This window comes from Cariama cristata, unplaced genomic scaffold (genome assembly GCF_000690535.1).
Source record: "Cariama cristata isolate BGI_N322 unplaced genomic scaffold, ASM69053v1 scaffold15274, whole genome shotgun sequence".
Taxonomy (NCBI): domain Eukaryota; kingdom Metazoa; phylum Chordata; class Aves; order Cariamiformes; family Cariamidae; genus Cariama; species Cariama cristata.
The window spans coordinates 49899-72960 of NW_009612466.1; the positions used below are offsets into that span (position 1 = coordinate 49899).

The following is a 23062-nucleotide window of genomic DNA, read 5'->3' on the forward strand; positions in this document are numbered from 1 at the left end:
GTTCTACGATTTCTTTGTCGAAAGTGAGAGTTTAGATGTCCTGAGGCATCCGTGTTCAGCAACCCCCACGTCACTCCCGGTCTGCTTGGGTTTGTGTCGCTGTGACAGAGTGAGATTGAACTCTGTCTGAACAGGAGACTTGCGAAGCCGATGCTGACCCGTTACCCAGTTTTCTTTCCCATACTGAGAGTCTCTCCTTCTTTTCTTTGTCTGGAGAAGTAGGACTGTGCCAACACTCATATTTTTTGCTCTGTTATTGCTGTTTATTGTATCCATTTATTAATTGTAATGAGGCATGCCGGTGTAATGGGATTTCCTCATTTTAATGAAAGATATGCCTTTCTTCAGAGAACTTGCATTGCAAATAGGAGTTGAGGAGCAATAGGTATTACAACAAGTTGACAGATGAGCAGAGGATGGCAGTGAGCTGACTGTGATTAATAAATTCCACAGCATGCCAGCTGTCAGTTTGGGGTTTTTTTAAAGCTATTTTGAAGACCTCTTTTCTGGCATCTTCTTAGGTGTAGGAGTTAGTTAAAAGAAAGTTCCAAACTGCTTGTTGCAAACATTTGTCTAAAGGACGGTGTGGACTGGCGTCCTTGGCACAGCCAAGGAAGAAGTTGAAAACCATGTATGAAAAGTGGTATCCTTCGCTTATACGTGAAGGCATTGCTTGGAAGTTTTAAAGTGAGGTCATCTTGAATGGATAAGAAAAGTGAGGCTGATAGAGAGTCTGTTTTTCAGGCAACAGTTGGCAAAGATGAATGCAGTAGTGTTTGAGTGGATTTCAAAATTGAATTGCAAAACGTTTTTCAGTCACCTAAAAAAGTTTCTTGTAAATACCATTTTTTTTCATGTTCAGTGTATTATGTTTAAGTCCTGTAGCATGGAGACGTTTTTAGAGTCTGGAGTTTCGATCATACCTAGAGCAAGAGTTGTCTTCCAGGACACACTCTCATTCATATGATAGTAATAGCAATAACTTAAAAAAAGAAATTGCAGGTCTAAACTTGTAACAAACTTTTTACTACACTTAAAGAAATTATGCTGACTGACCCTATATGCAATATGTTGATACATGTTTCTCCAAAATAAAGAAATGTAGTCTGTGTTTTCAGTTTTAGGCTTAGTTTTCAGGGCCTGTTATTGCTTGGCTTGCTTATGAAATTAATGTGAATGCTGAGGGAATAGGATAGCAACTGAATAATTCATACCAAAGAGAGCAGATCTTAGCGAAATAAATAGGTAAATTTGCACATTATTTGTGGATTTTATTAATGTGTTTTTATTCAGATCATTCAGTTAATATTTTAATAAAATTTTAGAACTAAAATATTATTTGCTTATATGCCATACTCTGTTAAAATTAGTTTTTTCAAATTTCTTCTATTCTGTGGTGAAAAGTGTCATCTAAGTATCACTAAATAACCTAAAGACAGAAAAATGATGGAGAGTAGATGCTTTACTGAAGAAAAGAAAGATAATTCCATTGTGAATCTAATCTTCTCCCTGTCATTCACGTTACTTTAATGTTTTGATTTAATAAGAAGTATTCCCTTTTTGGCAGAGTATGTTTCAGAAATAAGATGTTTGGAGCCGCTCTGTCCTTTGGGAAATGTGTAGGGATGGAATATACTAGTGCTGATAGTGGAAAAAAATGAAGTAAACCCCATTATTTTAGGTTTTGTGTGGAGAGAACACCCATATTGTCTTAGCTCTTCTGGTCACTATTCGGATTAAGATCAGAAATAGCCAAGACTTTCCTTACTGTGTCCTGAGACGCAGTTGTGGCTTCTACCGTAAATTGTGTCCAGGAGCTGAGTTGCTAGTTGCTGTGGACATACATATTATAAGTAAGTAAAATATTTAGGAAGTAAAGCTGTATTTGTCTTTAGAATTAGTAAGGAAATTGTATTATTACTTCACTAAGCTGTGACAGCTATATGAATTGCCCTCCAGGGCAACTAGAAGGAAAAAGGTTGTTGAAACAGCATTTCTAATTTGGTTTTGAACAACTAAGGTGAAAGGTACACATTTTCCAAGTCAGTCGTCAGAGTGAAAGCTTGAGTTGTTTCCTGCTTTGATATGAACGTGGACTTCAGAAGCCGTGGATTTCTTTGGTAGCAGAGAAATGCTATGAAAGCATGGGTTTTCTTTGGTGGCAGGAGGAATAGTCTCACATGAAATTGTAAGTCTTCATTTTTCTGAAAGAATTGTAACCAAGTTGTTGGGCAGCGTGCTCTGGAATAGGACCTGCCAGCGGTGCTGATGGCAAATCCCCCAGTCTCTAGAATTTAGGTTGCAATTACTGGATCTCTGAACCCTCAGTGGAGAAATTAAACTTTTGTTTTCTTTGATATCTGGAAGCCACTTTTATGAAAATTATTAGTAAATTGCTTCAGAAACCTGTAAGCGGATTACTTTGAAGGGGAAGAAAGAATTGTAAGGAGTTTTTCAAAGGCAGTATTTATACATCTGCTTCCTTTGGCTTACTTGTGGTATGCCCTAAACATATTATGATAAGAAAGAGCTTTGTACCGTTTTACCCAGGGTGTTTTGCATTTCTGCTGCATCTTTGACTTCAGTGGTTCAGTTCTAATGAAGAGTTTCTTGGTCTGCTGGTTGCCCAAATGCCCAAATCCTATCTTGCCCTTCATAAAATTTTTTAGAAGTAATTTTTCACAACTATGTAGTTAGTGCATGACCTTCTGTATTTTCAGTGGGTTCTAAACCACTTCTTCATTTTGAAGTTCAAAGGAAGGAGGAGGAGGTTTAGCGCTCCAGAGTGCCAGTCGCCTCCCGGAGGAGCCATTGCAGGAGCCGTAGATATAATTGTTTCACCAAGAGCAAGATCAAATCCAATTCGAAATGTGCACTCACATAGTAGAAAGAGCACTGGGCCGTCCGGGGATTATAGAAATCTTATATACTACTTTATCACACTGAACACAATATGCTCAGCCAATTGATTTTCCTTAGCCATCCCACACGAAGCGTGTGATCCCCTGTGACCTGAGGTGCGGAAGTCTGAGTTTTCCCTTGCTATTTTTGTGAGATCTCAGCCGGTAAGTAGACATTCAGTGGGTGGTATTTTTAGCTGACTAGCTAACTTGTGTCCAAGCAGATTAAAACAGTGTGACTCACTTGCATTAGCAATGCAATTCTGATTACCCTCAGATGGTTAGAGAGTAGCCATGGGTTTTTACCTTGTTTCAGAAAACTGTAAAATATGTTTTTATCACTGGTTAATCTTACCTAGAACATAAATTGTTTTACATGTTGTTATAAAAAGGTACTTAAATTTTCTGCTTAAAATACTGCCTCCTCTTTTGGGAAAGTTATTACTGCTGTAAAAATACACTGTTAAAGTTTCATCATTGATATGACTGTAATGTGGTAGAATGTTTAGCTTGGCTCTTTTGTAAGTCTGTCATATAAATCCAATTACTTTTGCTTTGTAGCCTAGGGACCTACATTTGCAACGCTTATTTAAGTGACTAGTGCCATCAAGTTTAATAGGACCATAACCGTGACTTAAAATAAATATGCAAGTAACTGTCTGCATCAGTCCTGGAAAATGTCTTGATATTCTAGTGAAATCAATGGCATTTCTTTGAAGGGGGACTTGAAAGCTCAGGCTGTATGGTGTCTGACTTTCCACTAACTCTTAGCCAGATTTAATCACCATCACCGCTAACTGGACAATGGCTATGAATTTTGAAAGTAAAATTGCTTGAAGGTTGGTTTTGAACAACATAAAAAAATCAACAACTCATTCAATAGAAATGTCACATACGTTCTGTTTTGTAACTTGTGCATCATGAGATGGGCTAAAATTTCAGTGCACCATCTAAATAGGAACTTCAAAGGCTATTCACCTTTGTAGACCACAGCGTCAGGTTCAACTTGTTGGCAGCACGGTTTGTTCTGTTTGACTCCAACAGTGGAAGAGCTGTAAAGAGGAAGAGTTCCTGGTAGAAAGATGCAGGTATTTGGGGGAAGTTTGGGAGCAGAGGAGAAGACTGTGAACATGCTGCCCCCACATACATTGACTGTGCTATCTGTCTTGGGCAAGGGTTCTGTGAATAACAATGATTAGTGAAAGGTGTTGGTGTGGCATCCCTGGTTATACTCCATATCCCTCCCTGCACATAAGTTATAAGAAAACCTCCTGTGCTTTGGCTGTGACTGGGAAGATAATGAGCGTGCCTATGCTGTTAAATGACCTGCCTTCCCAGTTTCACCCCTGAGTCTTGGTTCCCTAATCATCTGTGCTGTACACGTATTAGTTGGCTTTCAGGCTCCTTCTGCTATAAAGCAGCTGGTTTTGTCTGAGATGAGACCCGGGAGAAGTTCAGGGGATGTTCAGTGCAGGGACCACTCTCCTCAGGCGGCAGGGAAAGCCTGTGCTGGGTCTGCTGCTGCTCCTCCTAGTCCCTCAGTATATCCCATCCCGCAAGCCTTGTCCCAGGCCACGCTGTGAGCCACATTGTGCACAACTCGTGGCGTTGTGCTGAAAACCAGTATTGAAAAATCCCTCTTTAATAGCCTGTGGTACAGAAATCATGTTATTTCAGGAACTTTCACCCAGGGAAAACAAAGATGCACGCGCTGTGACTTTGGGACATGGTGCAGCAGGAGGGACCAGGAGAAGGCTGCGGGCGGTGGCAGTGGTGGTGGCGATGGTGGTGATGGTGCAGGCTGCCCGGCTGCTGCAGGGAGAGCGCGCGCAGGCAGCACGGGGGCTGCAGGGAGACAGCCCTGCCATGGCAATCCATGACAGGAGGGACATGTTCTCAAGATCTCTTAAGTCCTTAATTCTGTGGAAAATTAGCTACGTGTCCAATTTTAAAACTACATTTAAGTCCTAAATAATTTAAATTAAGTATGCAGCTAAGTGCTAGTCTGAAGAAGGCTGTTTTCCTGAACCGGAACTTCATACTATCCAAATGTTACCTGTACCGCCAAGAAAGCCTCCGTAAAATTCCCGGTTCCTTTTCTGATACTTATGTGCTGACATTCAGACTAGAAAAATGTCAAAACTAATTAAAAAAACCTCACAATTGTGGCCACTATTTATTTTTGAAAAAAGAGTAGGTGGAAGAGTAAGAAAATAAATAATCTAAAATATTTTGAGACATTACCTTCCCTGCTGAAGAAAAGTTGCAGATGATTAAAGCAGGCAGGAGTTGGGACACAAAAGTAAGAGCAGTTCCGTTGTCTGTGCCAACAAATTTAATGATGAGCAGGATAAGAACTGGGGCTTTCCATGTGCTGCTTGTTGAAAACACATGGGAAAGAATCTTGTCTTACTGTCTAGAAGAAAGTTACCATTAAAAGACCTACCGTCAAGAAAAAAACTTGCCAAGTTGTATGGGGGACAACCTGGTGAACTTCAAGTTCCCCAATTAGGAGAGAGTAAATCCAGACTCAAGTTACCATGTTCACATAGATCCAGCAAATTTTATGTCTTGATTATAAGCACCAATATTAACAAAAAGGATCACCTCCAGGACAGAGAACAGTTAATATGATAATTGCTTGGAAACATGACAAGTTTTTTCCCAGTGTTCGTATTCTCTTGCTTGCTGTGAGAGGAATATGACCACGGTTGCTGCAGATTTATCTTCTGTGGGAAGTGCGTCCCATCTGCAGCTGGCTGGCAAAGCTCCTCTTGCAGAGCCAGATGAATGCAAATGTCGGAACAGATGCTGCATGATTTTTTAGTGACTTGAAATAGATAAAATGTTCCTGGATGATAGATGGCAACAGCACCAACTTTCAGAATCTGTGGGTCTGCATAGGGCTTAAGATCAAAGCTGGACTTACACCTGCACTTACCAGGGTAAAAAAAGTGGTTGGCTAGTGTGCAAAACAGAAAAATCCCATATTAACATGATTTAATTAAGTAATTTTACCTGACATCTGGGTTAACTCAGGAATTGTCTAGACTATATGAAGTGTTTTGGGCTCTTGAGGAACAGTACAAAACAAAAAAATGCTAAAATGACCCCTTCAGATCTATGAACAAAATTAATCTCTAATTTGGATTGTCTCAGCCCTGTTAACCAGGGAAAACTTCTCTCTGTGCACTGGCTGATCTGTTTCCCTGAGGTCACTGATTACTCTGTGGGAGTTCCCAAGTACAAAGAATGACCTGAGATGGGCGTCCGACATTGTTGGGACGAGGGAGCCCGATTTCTTAACCTTCACTGTCCATTGAGCACAAACAGGCACTTCAGCGTCTTGCAAACTCCAATACTGGTGCCATATAAAATTGCTCACAAAGCTTTTTGATAACTGAAACCTTCAGCTTCTCTTAAGTAAGCATCACTGGTCTATTGTAAATTTTATTAGGAGTGGGAGCAGCCTCCTCTTCTAGAGGTTAAGGAATGGTGACTAAGCCACGGCAGCTGCGACAGCAGCCTTAGAGCTATTCCTCCTCCTCCTCCTCCTCCAAGGGGTTTGGATGGGGTGTCTGCGGGGCTGTGTTCCAGCTGCCGAAGGGGAAAAGCTAACATGCTGTCTGCGAAACACAGGGGGTGTATTTTATTTTTAAAAGTGAGATATCTGAATGCTCTTTCAAAAATGAAACCTGGTATATGCAGGATTTTTTTTTCTCAGTGTAATGCTATTTTTAGAAAACAGTACATGATGTTAAGAGTAAGCTTTCCTGAACAGAGTTCACACAAGAAGATAGATGCTTTCTTCAGTTTTAGCGTTTGTTTCTCAGGTCGTAAGTTTTCAGAGAGATCTGTCTTTATAGAAAATCGAAGTATTTCCCCAATTCACCTGTTTCCAAAATCTGATGGAACTTAATGTTTCTGGATATACTGAATACAGGGATTAGTTACAGTTATTAATATAGTTATATAGTTAATAATTAGTTATTACTTAATTATATTTGATTGAATGCTACCTTCATATCAAGTTAAATTATTATGGAATTGATTACTTTAATCTGAATTCAAGCATCATCATCTATTGTGAAAATCAGAATGAATTTCTATTTCTTTATTTCTGGAGAGAGTTAGAAACGTCAGGGGACGAAATTTCCCAGTTTTATAAACAGTCCCTTTAAAAAAATCTAATTACTGGTATTTTATAGGATGAAAAACTGATAGCCATTTGGAAATCTCTGATTCCTTTAGAGCTATTTTCCTAATGTTACAAATGTAGTTATTTTAGGACGTGGTTGCTATTTCTAGTTAATGTAGAAGGAGAAAACAACTTGCTTCTGAATCAATGTTCAAAATATTGACTAGCAAAATGAACTTTAATTTTACAGTATACGTTTGTGCAGCCCATGGTTCTAGCAGAAGTTAGACCCCAAAATCTGACAAGTCTGAGGGTTCATCAGCTGTCTGCTGCGTTTTGAAACAGAATTGGTAATCCAAAAGGCAACATAAAATAATGTTTCCCCCTCTTGTCTTTGGAGGCTTGTCAGTTTTCGTGGTTGTGGAATTACTTTCTTGGAAGGAAGAATTTGATGGAGTTTGGCATTTGGTTTGAAGAGGTCTTCTGTATTCACAAGGAGTGCATGTGAAGTCTGATACCTTGAACGGAACAGGATTCAAATATTAGGTAGTTTTGGGGGGCCTGCAGCTCCAAGGCTCTTTAACACTTAGATCTCTTTGGCTTTTGCTCTCATTTTGTTGGCTTCTTTATAATTTGATTGGCGTCTTTATTGCTTCAGTTACAGTGAGACGGAGCACCAGCTATTAATTACTCCCTCATTTAGTCCAAATGGAAAGCAGCTACCACTCCCAGTAGTGCTAACTATAGACTGAAGTAGCACTGTAGTCATAATGAGGTCGACAGTATCACATGTTGATGTCACTCAGTAGGTTAATTCATTTTCATGAATTCATAGGCTATAAAGCAACATAAAGAGAGAATTTTCATAATCTGAAACGATTTTTCTTTTTTTGACCGTCCACTTTATTTCTTTGTGATATTTTGGGCAAAAAACTTCAACAAACCTTTGGCCTTGAGAAGGCCGTGCCCAGCTCTCTAATGTGCCCTTTCTTAAATTCGTCTTGAAAAGAGGTCAACTGCATGCGCTTTTACTTCCCCAAGAGATTTATTCAGAGGAGAGAATTTGCAGCAACCTTAGACTGACATCTGTTAAAAAGGCTGAGAAAAGTGTTTGACTTTAACAAAGACTATGATACTGCTTTTTGGTCTCAGCCTCTACTGGTGAGTGCAGATGCCTTCTTAACTTTGGCGAAACATGTAAAGGAGTTAGGACGACCGTGCAGAGTTAGTCACAACAGCTTTTTAATTTTCATTGTGTTTGTAACTTATGCTTTGCTATTGGCCTGTTAGTATATATATAAGCCTGTGAACACAGCGTCACTGGAAGGAACTTGGTAAAAGTGCATTGCATTGCATGCTTCAAGAGAATGTTGAAACATTAAAAAAATAGATTTTTGTTTTTTATTTTTGTTGACTTTCGTGATGTTTTTTCTGTAAATTGCTTCAATGCCATTCTAACCTTGTGTGGCAAAGGCAAGAGTAATTGGAAACTCAAACGTTGGCAGATCTTCCTGGAAAGTGTTGCATCTCAACTTCCATCAGAGTCGATGGAAGTTATAAGGGGTCAGACTCTTAGCGTACAGGAAAGAAGAGAGTTAATTTTGTTAATATCCATTCTTACTTCCTAATGTTCTTAAAGATATTTAGTACTTAACGAATACCTTCAAATGGAAGTAAGCTTCAGGGAAGTAAGAATCATTATTTTTAACAAAGGTTGTTTTCTTTAGTGCAGTGACCATTGTATACTGAAGTAACGCAAGCAAATGTTCACTTGTATAAAGACTTTTTCCCCACTTCCTTCAAACACTTTTCTTTCCCCCATCTAAATGTTTTTATATTCCGTATACTTCTCACAAAGTCTTAGCAGCAGAAGGTGGGTAAAGCTTTCTCAGACTACCAGGTTACCGTCTATACCTGTCACAGCTGGGCCTAGAGGGGAGGGTGTAGAAGCTGGCACTGTGCCCATAGTGCGGCTTCGGTACGCGGTTTGTCAGTGAAGCTGCAGTAATGCTAGACAACTGCTGGGGATCTCTCTTGTCTTTTTAGTAAGTCAATACCGCTACAGAAGAAGCGATCCTGGCCTTGCCCTGGCTCGCCAGTCGTGCTTCCGTGCTGTGCTCTCTCCTGTGCTGGCAGCAGCAGGTGTGCAGCCTCACACTGAAGGATTGAGGGACCTGACCTGCAGAGAGGTGGTGGGGAGAGAAACGAGCAGAGGAGAGGACGGGAGAAGCGGGAGCACTTCTGGTGGCAGTGCTGACTTCGCTGCTTTAAAAGGGTCTTTGAACTATAGGTTAATCTGATGTTCTGCCGAGAAGGTGCCTGTCAGTGCGGTCAGTTTGCTTTGGTGTAACGGGGTTAGGCAGGAGTAGTATAAACCACAATTGCTCTTGGATCTAACAGTGATCTGGGGGATGTCCAAGAAGGAGTAAATGGCCCCACAGGATTGATGCTGAACTGGGCAGCGGCTGAAGAGCTTCCATTCCCTGAGGGTCACTCCAGGAGGCAACTGGATACAAAGGCAGAAGTAGCATGGACTTTCTTTGGGTGATTTTCAGACATCAGCAGTGAGACCTAGAGCCTGTCTTGCGGGGAGGAAAGTGGCTGACTTTTGATTAGCTGAGAAAAGGTTGGTGAGTTCTGTGATGTACAAGAAATCTGTGGGCTCTTCTGGTGTGGTGAAAATATGTAGGGCGATGCTATAATAAGTGCTGTGAGCAGATGTGGTATGTGTGCCTGTTTGTAGCACCCTACGGGATACAAAATGTTGGCGCCTCTAGCTCAGTGGTAGAGGAGAAAAAGAACTGAGGGATCTGGGCTCTGCAGGGAAACACTTCAGGAATCAAGCTTAGAAGGCTTAGTATTGTGTTCTTCTGTGAGAGTCAGAATTACAAATGAGCCTCTCAAAGAAAGGTAGTTATGCGTGCGTTGTGGGGAGGAGCAGTCCCTATGCTGCACGGTTCAAATTTCATATCATACCCCCCCCCGACCCCCTCAACTTTTTGATAGGCATGGGAGAGAAAAAGGGAAGTATCGGAAACCTTTGTTCTTTTAAAATACAAGAATCCACTTGACAGGAACGGAGGAGTTGCATTGACTAAATCTGAGCTTCCGGCATCATCAGTAGCAGGGATCAGCCCTGTGAGTTGGGAAATAACGGCCACGATGGCTCTGATGATGGAGGAACAGAGCTTGCTTTAAGGCTTCAGTCGTGCTGGCCCTCGGCGTTTAAAGTGCAGTGCTTGCTTCTGCTACTGCTTGCCCCAGCTTACTTTATTTAAGGGATTACAGAGTTTGAATGTGTACAGTAGGAACTGTATTTCGGCTATAGTTCCTTTCTGTAACCTTTTTACCAGACCTCAGGTATTCATTTTGCATATGTTTTAATGAATAAAAAAAGTCATATGTTGCAAAGAAACTCACGTTATCTATGCAACGTTAGCTTTCAGCTACTTAGTGCGATACCGTTAGGTATGTGTTTTAGGGGTATGAATACAGGTATTTTGAGAGATTGCTACTGATTAAGCACTGGGACAAGCCTTGCTTTCTCCATCCTTTGGCACATGGTAAAGTAGAAAAGAAGCTTGCCCCAACTTTTTGCATTCAGAATTTGCACGTAATTCACGTGGGCCATGCAATATTGCAGTTTCTCTCTGCTGTTTGTGGACGTCAGTCTGCTCGCAAAGAGTGAAAAAGGTTAATGATGTGTCGTAGGAATACATCACCTGGGTACAGCTGTAAGGAGTCGAAGCTACTGTTCATACCTTCATAGAAAATGTTGATGACTGAATCTGTGAGATTAGATATGAGAACAGGGCTTTCTTCTCAAACAATAAGAACACTGTATGTTTCCCCACAAAATACTATTGCAAAGCTGTCGACCACTGTAGGTAGTAATTATAGTGATTTAATACTCAACTGAGATTAAAAAAACAAGGAAGATTAGAGCTTTCCAAAATGTTTTCAGCCTACAAAAAATTCACTGACTTGTACAGTGTTCCTCATCTTGATGATTATGGTCAACCTCACCACAGAATTCTGGCTGAGAATTTATCCTTGACCCAGGGCATGGCACGGCTGCCACCCCTGGGCTCTGCAGCTCAGGGGTCAGTGGTCCTCTGCAATAAGGAAGGTCTGGTTGCTGCTGCTTTACCCACATCGTGGGATTTGAAACCACGTTACTCGTGAACATTTCCTAACTACCAGGCTGCATAAAGGGTATTCTGTTGGCAGCTTGTGAATGTAGCCGTCCTTCAGTTCCTTTGCTTTTCTCGCGGTTGCACTTCTGAGTTGGACCACAAAATCTGCCTGTGCTGCTTACGTGAATGTGGAATTAAATGGAGTTACTTCAGAAATGCGTTTGGATTGCTGTGTCTGCAGCCTTTGGACCCGCTCCCATTAAATGCTTCCTGTAAAGTGTCGAGTGCTTTAAAATCCTACTGGGAATTGCAAGCTTGAACTGCCTCTGTGGATGGACAAATAAAAGACCAGAAAGCTGCTTGTTTATTTTGCAATTTAAATGACAATGAACTTAGAGACAAGGAAAGTGATAAAAATTACACAGTGCTAAACTTGCTGCAAGTTACTCAAATACCTGAGTATCACTTATGATGCTTGCAATATGGAAAACAGGAGAATGCTTGAGGGCAGTGGCAGTATCTGTTGCTGTCAGCTGCCTGATGTACCATGAAAAATACTGTAGGATTGTGAAAAATAGGTTGGCGATTCAGCTACAATAGACTGTCATTTTATATTTTTCCTTTGGGTGGAATAGGGATACTAGGAATAGGAAGATACCGTTTCCATGGCTGGAACTGATAAGAGATAAAGTATCCTATTCCTATTTAATGTGAAAAGGATTTAGACGCTAACTTTCTTAGATTGCTTTTTTGGAAAATCCTATCTCTTATTTCATTAATTTTCTTTTCCTTTTTTGAATGAGGTTACAAAACCGCAAAGTTTAGTGAAGACTTGCTCATCAGAAACCAGCAGAGGTACTGAGTCAAGGATCAATATAATTTGCAAGCCCCATGTAATGGACAACTGTTTTGGTCTACTTGTGATTTTGGGTTTCTGTTAGATACCAGTTATCCCAGAGGAAAGGAGGAAAGGAATAATCCTGATTGAATAGACGCATCCTGTGTAAATTTGTCTAAGTCCTGTGATTTCTCTGTGTTGATAATACCTCAGTGGGGCTAGATAAGGTTACAGTAAAGAGAAGACAGATATGCACTGAAATTTTGAAATAATGCGCTTCATGGAGATACCCAAGGTAGTAGTCTGGGGAAATGCGAAACTATCAGAAAGGAAGGAATCCTTCATGGATACTCGCAAAATATGGTTTGTTTTGATGGCTTTGTTGCTATGAGAAAAATGTTGTTGGAGAAGTTTGTCACACAGTGCCTTGGCTTAAATAGCCAAGTCCAAAATATGTGACTTATGTAGACAGTCAGCTAAGAGATGTAATAGTATTCCAGCTACTAATCATCTTCTTATACCGGGATAAGGGAGGAATGTGTATCTTCAGAACCGATATTTGTAATTGATATGGCCCTTGTGCTTACAGAATGGACTCAATGCTCTGCACCTGGCGGCTAAAGAAGGCCATGTGGGACTTGTACAAGAATTACTGGAAAGAGGGTCGGCTGTGGATTCTGCCACTAAGGTAATTCATGCATGTCTGCAAGTTTATTCACAAGAAGAAAAAGTCAAATACATGGGAGAAATGTAGGAAAAAAAAATTCAAGTACAAAATAAGATACTAATATAAATACTTCACTGATATTTAAAATGTTATTTCTATTATGGCCTGCGAATCTATGTTCTTTGCTGAAGCTCGTTTGTAGTAAATGAAGAGGGAGAGATCATTATTTGTACAATCTGTTTACAGGGGAAGCAGTAAAAGGTTTTAGCAATGCCAGATTTTTCATTATTTCCAATGACAGATCCCCATTATACAGAGAGTGAATATAGCTCAAAATAGTAGATTTTTTTGAATCTGTGAAAATTGGTAATTGATTGTATCATATCCAGAGCCTTTTCACTCCAGGGCACAATGGAAAAAACACCTGTGTGATAAGCTGTTTTGCCTTCAGGCAGACACATCCGTATGTCCAAAATATTCAAATCAGTATGTTATTTATTTGTCTATGGGTGGTAAATTCCTTGTGATGGGCCAGATTTGTTGGCTTGAATGATGTAATGTTTGACTCCTAGTGCCTAGGTCGGCTGGCTGTGCTCAGCCTTTGCATTTAGTTACCACCACTGTGTCCCTGTGGTGCGCTCTGATTTTTGACGATTGCTGATGCACGGGGTCTCCATCAAGGTTAACACTTGGTCCTCAGCTCAGAGAGCTTCTTGCTGAACTTGTGGTTTCCATCATTGATGGAAAAATGGAAGTTCCCTCTTTCAAAAACGTCTTTAAGTCACCCGTCAGTGAACCTGGTGGTAGAACAACTACGTTCTAGAATGGACTTTAGGGCTTTGTTCTGGTTTTATGAACCTTGATTCTTTAATAAAGCCATTTAAATATTGCTCCCAGGATGAGATACTGGCCTGGAAAAAATACAAGGGTCTTACAAAAGCAGTGGTCTACTGCACTGCTGCTGTTTTATGAGAGATCATTTTTATTGTGCAGTGCATCTCTTAACTTAAAGTTAACACCTTTCAAAAATGTGCATTTTAATTCTATGCCAATTAGAGAAGAGAAAAAAAGATTTATCTTCTGCATTTAAAAGGCTGGTTTCTGTTACTTAACAATCAGATCTTCCTTTTGGATCTCGTACTGGGAAATCTCATTTTCATGTGATTCACAGCTTGATTTTTAGGACTTCTAGATTTCAGCTACCTTCCTACAGGGCATGATCTCTGGACCTGAATGAAAAAACCTGTTAACCCATACTAAACTTTACCTAGAAGTTTGTCCCATACCCCAATCCCATTCCATAATTTCACTGAAAAGTTATGTTAGCACGTTAGTGTTATACAACCACTCAAGAAGTCTTCATGGCTGCAACTACCAGTTCTATCTCCTGTGATGTTTATGGAACATCATGGAACTGTAAGGTAAAATTGTACTCACAAAATGAATGTTATAAAGAACTGCTGGTTGAAATTATTCTTGAAGAAGAGTAATGTCTTTCATTTTTTCCCTCCCTATAACAGAAGGGGAATACAGCCCTGCACATCGCATCCTTAGCAGGACAAACTGAAGTTGTCAAAGTTCTGGTTAAGGAAGGAGCCAATATTAATGCACAATCTCAGGTATGATGCTATTTTCCCTTCTCTCTTCTAAAAGTTATTTGGTGAGATTTTATAAGATAGATCTGAGATGTTAGGCAGTGATTGCAAATGTCCAAGCCTGAGAAACCAGTCAAATTGAGGTGTACGTAGCAGTCACTGGTAAGTAGAATAAAAGTAAATAACGAATTGAAGTCATTATATACTCATTGTGTGATACAGGAACTCGCATTGTTGTTGATTGAAATCTTTCAGGAATTCCTCGTGTGTTTTAATAAATTGTTTCAGAAATTTTTCAAAGTGTAGAAATATTATATCATATGTTTGAGCTGAATTTGGTGAGCAGTAACAAAGATAATTTCTCAAAGGTTTGATTTGGACAATTGCTTTTCATGGTTATTTGTTGGCTGAAAATTTGCAGATAACTTACTCTAGGCTTCCGAACTCATTCTTTATGTGATCAGAAAGAACTTAAATCAAAAGTTTGGAATGTACATTTGAATTGGGGAAATTCACCTTGTCCTGGCATGCAAACCAACTGTAAAAACAGCCCTGCTATTTCCACTGACACGAAGCTTGTCTGCTCTTCCAAAACGTGCCAGAGAAGAGGGTGATGTTGCAGAGACTGATGGTGGCCAGTTCTTCTCTCCCTGGTTTGGGCAAGGCTGTAGTGGCAGCTGCCTGCCCGCTATGATTTCAGAGCTGTAAAAACAAGGTGTGCTAGCTTCCCAGTGAACAACGTACTGCAAACTGGCTGGGTGGTGGATGGTCTTCCGAGCTAACTGTCCCTATCTCCTCTGCCCTATCAAACAGATGCACTATTAGCCCCAGAGATTAATCGACCCAGTTATCCGAACACATATTTGAGATACCTGTTACTTCCTCTGTTCAGGATTAGGAACAATTTATCAAATAAATAATTTGATTAGTGTTTGTAAATGCTACCTTAACTATGGCAACTGTCTGTAGCTATGAAGAACTGAACAGATGGTATAGATGAGGACTATTTATGATAAGCTGCATCTTTCTGAAGCATCTAGTCAGCTTGTGGCATTCTCAAAGTAAATCATCAAGCTAACAAACAGTGTTCAAATTGAGTCCTAGTGCATCATTCAGTGACCACAAATACCATTTTTGCAGTAATGGTGTAAGCTAAGACGATGAGAAAAACAAGTCACGCTTCAGGGGTAGGTTAATTTCAAATTAGATTTTCCTCACGCTTACTGTCTATAGGCAAGATAAAGGCTGTTAGCTTAATCTTGCTGGGATACGTGAGCAGACCGAGAAGAGGGTTATCTGATTTAACAGTGCAGCTAGGAACTGCCTCGGTTGAAGAGAGTTTCAGGAAGCACAGCTGGGCCTATGTCAGATCCTTTTCTCAGTCTCTCTGCGGTGCATTCCCTGATCATTAGGTACGCAGACAAGTTTGTAAAAGGTTTTGATTTGTCAGAGTCCATACTAAGTCGTCTGGCTAGCTCCACACCTTACTTGCCCACGCCTGGGAAACTGAGACCTGGAGGGTTTTTCTGCTGTTTGATGTTACAAATTAATGATGGACAGTGTAAAGTAGAGAGCAGGAGATGAATGAATAGGTTTATAAAATGAATAGGTTTGTCTGTACCTTCATTACATTTTAAGACAAGAGAGTGAAATTGAAAAGATCTTTAAGCTGCTGACTCCAAGATTTTTTTTTAAACGTTTTCTTTATTATGCTTTTTGCCCCTAAACAACTGCTAAAGAGCTCTCTCAGGACAGCTCATGGTCAATTACTCCCCATACTCTACTTCCATTAAAGATAAGAAATGTTGTAATTCCACTGCTCAAAAATTTAGCAAAGTCCTTTCATAATGACCTAACTGGATGATTTCTTTGTACATTTATCAGCCTTTTCATGTGTATAAGAAGATGAAATAATGTCTTTAATGTTAGGATTTTGAGCATGCTAAGAGAAATGACTGTAAAAATGATACTTTCATGAAGCGTTATCCCTCAAAAAGTCTTCATAAAGGCTTTTCCTTATGCTGGAAAAATAAATGAAGCTTTCTAAATGAAAACAGAAAAAGAACATCCTACAAGAATTGGAAATTATTTTCACAGGTATTATTTTATACAGTATTCTAGTTTTAAACACATTTGTCGTTAGCACTGGATGTTCTGTGTAATGTACACAGACCTGTTAACAGGCATTTGCTGCTTAAATTAATTGAATGAATCTGATGGAGGACCTTTTTTCCCCAGTACAGCTTACTGGTTGCCTCCAGACAGGATTAATTCAAACTGCTGTGATATATGTATATGTGTATATATGTCCTGGGTTTGTGCCATGTTGTCTTAATTAAACAAGTCCCATTGACTTGAATGGGAGGGTGAGTCCTTAATGCGGTGTGATCCAACTGTGGGGGCCTTTGGGTTGTGACTTTCTGGCCTGCTGCACTTTTCCAGAAGAGCTAGGTAAGAGCTGCGTCAGGCAGGAGGAGATGTTCCAAACGCCTTGCTGCTGCCGCTGCCGAGGGGGCATTTCCAGTGGCAGGTGTCCCTTGGTAGGGACCCCTCTGTCATGTGGTTTCCTGGTCAAAGCGCTGCCACGAGCACAACAGTAAACAATTGCACACGGGGAGAGAGGCGCGTGACCTAGATCCATCTTCTTTTTGGTAAATGTTGAATGCGCTTGAGTAATATTTACTGATAGCATTTAACACTTTGAATAGCATTTGTGTGTGAGCGTTCACATGCGTGTTACCAGGTAGCTAGTAATTTGAATATGAAGGAACATATGTTGCCTATGATGAGTGGAGACGATGTATTTTATTTTTTTTTTTTAGTCAGGGCTCTGAGCAGACTCCTAAGAATTTGGTTCTAATTCTGATTTGCCAGAGGCTTCCCTTGGAAGATTAAATAAAAAAGTAACTTCTTTAGGCCCCATCAATGGACCGAGGCTAGTGAATGCTGCCTTTCTACTCAAGATTGCATTGACATACTCAAGGATCACATAAGTCATAGAAAAAAAAAAAAGTTAGCAAAAAAAAGAAGAAAAGCAGAAACTTCAAAATGGATAAAGAATAGATGCATGATTTATGATAAAAAAATCAGAAAGATTCAAGCATATCTACCTACAGCTGGTCAAAAAAGAAAGATATGAAGTTATATAGAAAAAGGAAAAGAGAATGACAGAACAGAATATGCTTGAAGACTCAAATACTAAGTGTCAGGAAATATGTCATTGATGAAAAGGTGGAGAGAAAAAAATTGTATCAGGAAAGAGCTTAATTGAGAAAGTCAGAAATGAACAAAAATAGAAATTAAAGGTAAAACTGAATAAAACCATGAGAGATTGACTGAAATGCTCAGTTTCTCTTTCTTATGTTTTCTCTCAATTCCATTTTTAAAAATAGGTGCTATATTGTCACTCTTAAATCTTTTAGGGACAATTGTTGGTATTGAGGGTATATTACATCCTCTCCTTGGTATCTGTTATTTCACACTTTATTCTTTTTAGGCCTCTGCTAAATGCCATTTATTGGTAGTGTTTTAATGCCAGTGAAGTTACTCAGGTTGCTCTGTAACTTCCTCTTTAAAGAACTTTGTATCTGCCAAGGTCATTCTCATTTTCAGTGATGGCAATTTGCCATAGTGACAAAATTCCTTCACTGATGACAAACTGATAGATTAAAGAGTATCCTCAACTCCAGCTTGTTCTATTTATTGTTTGTCCTTTCCTCTTCTCCATTAAATTGCCTAAAAACACTGGCCTATATAAAAACTTAGCACCAGTGACATCTGAAACACCACACTTACTTCCCAGCTCTTTGCCACAATGAAATAACAGAATTATCTCAGAAAATGCTATTAAAAACATCGTAACCGCTGAGATTTAAACCCCATCTGTGCTATCTGAGACTGTTAAGCATTCGGGGCTTTGATTTTATGGATTTTGTTTTTCTATTACATTGCTTTGCTTTGCCCTTCAGTTTCATGTTGGCCTTCAGAGCTGTTATTTTGTTCATCTTCCTCTTTTAAAAGTCTGTTCCTCTTGAGCCAGTATGTCATTACTGCTATTTTTAGAAAAGTAATTTCTATTTTGATACAAAGCTTAATTGCACAGTGGTTACTAATTGAATGACTCCACCTTCACCTGCGTACGTATCATTTGAGAGCTGACATCTTCCTTGAGTATGTGTCAGGCAAATGCTGAAATCAGGGCACACCCAGAAACGGCCAGAGATTTAGACGTTGCTGGTCCTTTTTTGGCATTCCTCCACCTAGAATTTGACAAGTATTGCTGGAGAGAATATATTTATATAATGAGTATATATAAAACCTTCACTTGGTTGACTCTGCTCATAGTTCAGTGAGCAGATCTAGATACACGTCGTCAAGTAAAAAATCAATTTCTGCAATTTCTCTTCTTGATTTGACCATGATTTTTGGTCATGTGTAGGTCTGACCAAGTTGCACTCACAGAGAATACAAAGTCGTGTCTGGGGACTGGATGGTACAAACTATAATGTAAAGTTGGTAACAAATCTACTGGGGCTGGTCCAGGCTATTCCTTTGAGCTTTGATTATATTTCCTCGCAGAGCAGAACAAGGTCATCCCGTGGAATGATGTAATCTTTTGCCATATGTATTCACTTGTGTGAGTGATCCTCTAAGGTACTTCTGAGTTTCAGTAGGGAATTCAGAAAAAGTCCTCAGGGGGCATTGAAACGTTTTGTTATGCAGCACCATGGAAGTGGCATTGGCCGCTTACCACTCTCTCACCCCCTGCCCCCATCTCACATTTTCACTGAGCCCAGCGGTATCCTCCTTTCACCGCCAGATCACTTTACCCCAAACCTATTCTTACTTGTTGCTTGTGCATTAGAACAGTAACTTGTTTTTGTAATCTTCCTCTCAATCAGTGTCTACTTTTGCGACATATTAGGAATTCTTTTGCCAATTCTTGATCTTTTTTCCCAGGTGGAAGAAACATCACCAGATTTAGTCAGTCCAACCTTTCCCTTTGATAAATTACCGTTTGTCTCTATTGCTTTCTCTTAAAGTCGGAATGTATCATCTGGCTCATGTATAGGCATCAGAGATGTCTGATAACTGGAATATTGCCCTGCCAAATGCAATGATACCCTGACTGCAATAATCTTCGTAACAGAGTCTACCTGTAGACTGTCCCCTGCGGCAGTGATGCTGAGCTGTTCTGACCACGGGTACCTTGCAGAATGGATCCGCCCTGACCCTCCTCTATTCCAAACAAGATCAAAGAAAGTTAGCCTCAGGCGAAGAGCTGCACCTCCTAGGATGAGGGGATTTGACAAATGTCAAGTGATTGAGGTACAAAGAGCTGAAAAGTAAAAGACAAAATGAGGAAATACAATTCGCTCCTGTTCAGTAACTGTAAAGGAACTGTCATATCCTGGAGTCACCTGAGAAGGAAATTATTCCCTTCGTTTTGAAAGTTTCTGCAGCTGAGTTTGGAATAGAGTGTGTTCCCTGCTAGCTGCTAAGGTTGCGCTTTGACCGCTGCTTCAATTAGGGGCCCTCACGAAAGGAGGAGCTACCTTTTAATCATCAGATTATTTAAAGTGACCCAGATACAGAAAGCAAGGATTAGATAAATCAGTCCTCCCCCAAGCTGAGCCTGTTATTTAAAAGCCCTCTGTTTTCCTTCCCTCAATATCCTGCTCTAAGCTCATTGCAAACACATTAGCCAAGAAATATTTTTGTTTAAATTTGCCCCCATTATGGTTACCACTTCCTATTTCAACACATAGGAGATGCTATCATGACTGCTAGAGTATTCTTATCAATTCATCAGATTGAAGCAATCCTTAGAGTAGCACAAAATTTCCAGCCTCAACATGCTTTCCAAAAAAGGAGCGACAAGAGAGCTCGTTGGATGTCCATGTTCAGTGCTACCACAAAAGCAAAGGGAGGATTTAAATGATTCTCAGAGCAATGATCAGCTTGTCTCTCTCAGGATGCCCTAGGATTTGCTTTACCAGCGATTGCTCTCCCCATGGTTTGCAAAGATAATCTTACCTTCAGAACAGAGCGTATTTTGCAAAGTATTTGCTACTCCATTATGACAAAAGCTGGGCTTTCTGCTTTTATGTCAGTATATTCAGACAGCCAGATTTTTAGCTGCTGTATATCAAGAGGAGTCATTTAGCTACAGTTCATCATTGCTAATGCAATAAAGGATCAGACCTATTATCTCTTCACTGGAGGGGGGAATAAAAAAGGGAAGAAATGCCTTCTGGAGGATTATATGGATTTTGAGAGATGTAAACAAAAGTAATACATTAAGAGCAATGGAAGAACAGATATATTCATTCATCCTGCCTCAAACTAGTCTGAGTTTCAGCTGCCTGTCTCTTACAGTAATTATCAGTTAATGATAAACAACCCTTATTCCTGATCTTGAAGTATGAGCTCAGGCAACCATGGAAGTGGAATTGAGCGGGATGCCTGTGCATGTGAGACCAAAGTGGTGCTTACAGATTGACACAGAGTCATCATAGAATGGTTTGGTTGGAAGGGACCTTTACAGGGTAACAGAGTGTGAACATAAGATAATGATTATTAATACCAGCGCGTTCATGTGGGACTTTCCCTTTTCCCCAAGTCACACGGTTAAAGGAAAAAGAACCCTATGAGGATGCCCAGTTTATGGTGTCACCTGCAGAAGTAGCAGCAACAGCGTGGTGATCTGGAGGTATGGGGCAGGTTGGCTTTCTCTCGAAAGCTGTTCTAGCTGTTCCTAGCTGTAGCCATAACATAACTGAAAGTGTCAGGATGTCAACCAACAAAGACTGAAAACAAAATATTTACAACATACATCTTAGTCTATTTTGTTAACTTACAGTCTCTGTTAAAGTGCTATAAAGGGACGAATAGTTCAGGTTGAAAGATTTTAATTTAAACAAATAGTGGTGTTTGTTTTTTTTTCCAGCTAGTAATGTGATACATGGCCTCTAATATTTATTCTTAAAATGTATAAACTTTAGGAGCCTGCAATAAACCATCATACCAGCTGGAAGGGTAAGGGCTCACCAGACCAACGTGCTGCATTTCACCCCTACCGTAATGATGCAAGGTGTGACAATAAGAACCAGGCAGTGGAAACGTTATCCCCATGTATTTATGAGAGTGTAGATATAACGTAGTCACAACTAGATAAATACAAACATTTTATTTATAATTTTAGTGCCATATTGTCTTCCTTCCAGCCCTCAACCATATTCATAAAATAAATTGTTGTTTTCAGTGCTGCTTTTCCTTTACCATGTTTGGAAGGCAAACCCCAACTGCTGTTTTGGATGACTGCCCAGAATTCAAATGCGAGACTCTGCCCCGGCTAAGCTTTTGGGCCCTAACCCATGCCCAGTATCAAGGTTATGTTTTCTTGTGCGTGACTAATCTATTCTCTTCCCATTATTCTCCATCAGCGCAGGTTCTATTACAGGTTCCCTCTTTGTAAAACTGACATTTCCAAGGCACAGAACGTCTTGATTTCTGCCTGGCTGCGTTTCAGGCTCTATTGTTGCTTTGCTGTTCTTGCAGAGAAAATCGTGATATTTGAAGCTGCTAAAATGGAATGTTTGTGCTCTTTAAATTTGGCATCTGAGCTAGGAAGTGACTTACAGTGAAACACACTTCCCAAGAGAGGGCTTCTTGTAACGGTGAGGCAACAGGTGTCATACACGTAGTACTACAGTTGGAGTTCTGTGTGGTCTCTCGTGAATGAATTTACCAAGTTTATCACAAACCCAGACAACGTCATTTGTCCGTGAGCTTTATAATTATTGCAGTGGTGTAAGTATAGAGTGGAAAACACTATTTATATTACTAGGGAATTAGTGAGACAGCTGAAGGGGTGGTACTATTTTCAGTGTAGGCTTCTGTGTCACTACATTTTTTAAATTTATTTATTACAAATTAGTTTTATGATCTGTAATTGTAAGCAAGTAAATACTCTTTCATTGTTTTGTTCGTTTAACCATTTGGCCCAATAAAGTAGAATCACCAGCCTCCCTAGATCTGGTAATTCTGACCTTTTTCCTAAACGCTTTTCTCAACTTTAATCTTTACAGCCTGTGGGACCCTGCGGGCCTCAGCATCTGCTGTATGCCATGAATATAAGGATTGTCACCTAAATGATTACCTAACACTTGTTGGGGAATTTTACAGAAGGTCAGAATCCAGTAGCTCCCCTATGCCCTTACGGATGTGCCACTTTACGTGGAATAATTCTATGCTCGCAAACGCTTACAGCTAATCTGCATGTCATCCTTTTTACTAGCACTTTCTAGCTTTGTTATGAGAGGAAATGATAAGCCAGGCAAGTGAATATATACTAATGTGCTGCTCATTTTGAAACATGGAGGAAAAAATCTAGTCAGAAAACGTTAGGTGCTTTCATCCATAGGAGAAATCCACAGTATTTCATTTAGCTGGTGGTTGATGCACCCAAAAGGTATTTTTACTGAATCTCTGTCTCGTAATGTGGATATAGGACGGAACAAAGATTCCCTCCAGGAAGGTGCTGTCAGTGTCACAACAGTGCGGTCCGAGGGGCAGGAGGACAAGGGGGAACAGAGTGCACTTTCTTCCTCCATCTCTCAAGGCTGAGCCAGATGTGAAGCTGGAGCAAATCACTTCTCTTGGAAAAAGGAAAGAATCATGAATTGAATGATGTTTCTCAAAGGCATAATCTGGTTTTTGCACTTGTGGTGGTTTAGCGCTTCTCCTTATGGTTGAAGTAGAAGCAAACTCCTTGCCAGGGTCCCAA

General features: G+C 40.1%; 1 protein-coding gene across 1 annotated transcript in view; it reads left to right on the forward strand.

The window, feature by feature from the left end:
- Nucleotides 1-23062, forward strand: part of LOC104160520 (ankyrin-2-like) — a 52928-nt gene that overhangs the window by 14302 nt on the left and 15564 nt on the right. The window contains exons 3-4 of the mRNA XM_009698653.1: nucleotides 12602-12700; nucleotides 14200-14298. Coding sequence (XP_009696955.1) covers nucleotides 12602-12700; nucleotides 14200-14298 — 198 coding nt within the window. The remainder of the gene's footprint in view (nucleotides 1-12601; nucleotides 12701-14199; nucleotides 14299-23062) is intronic.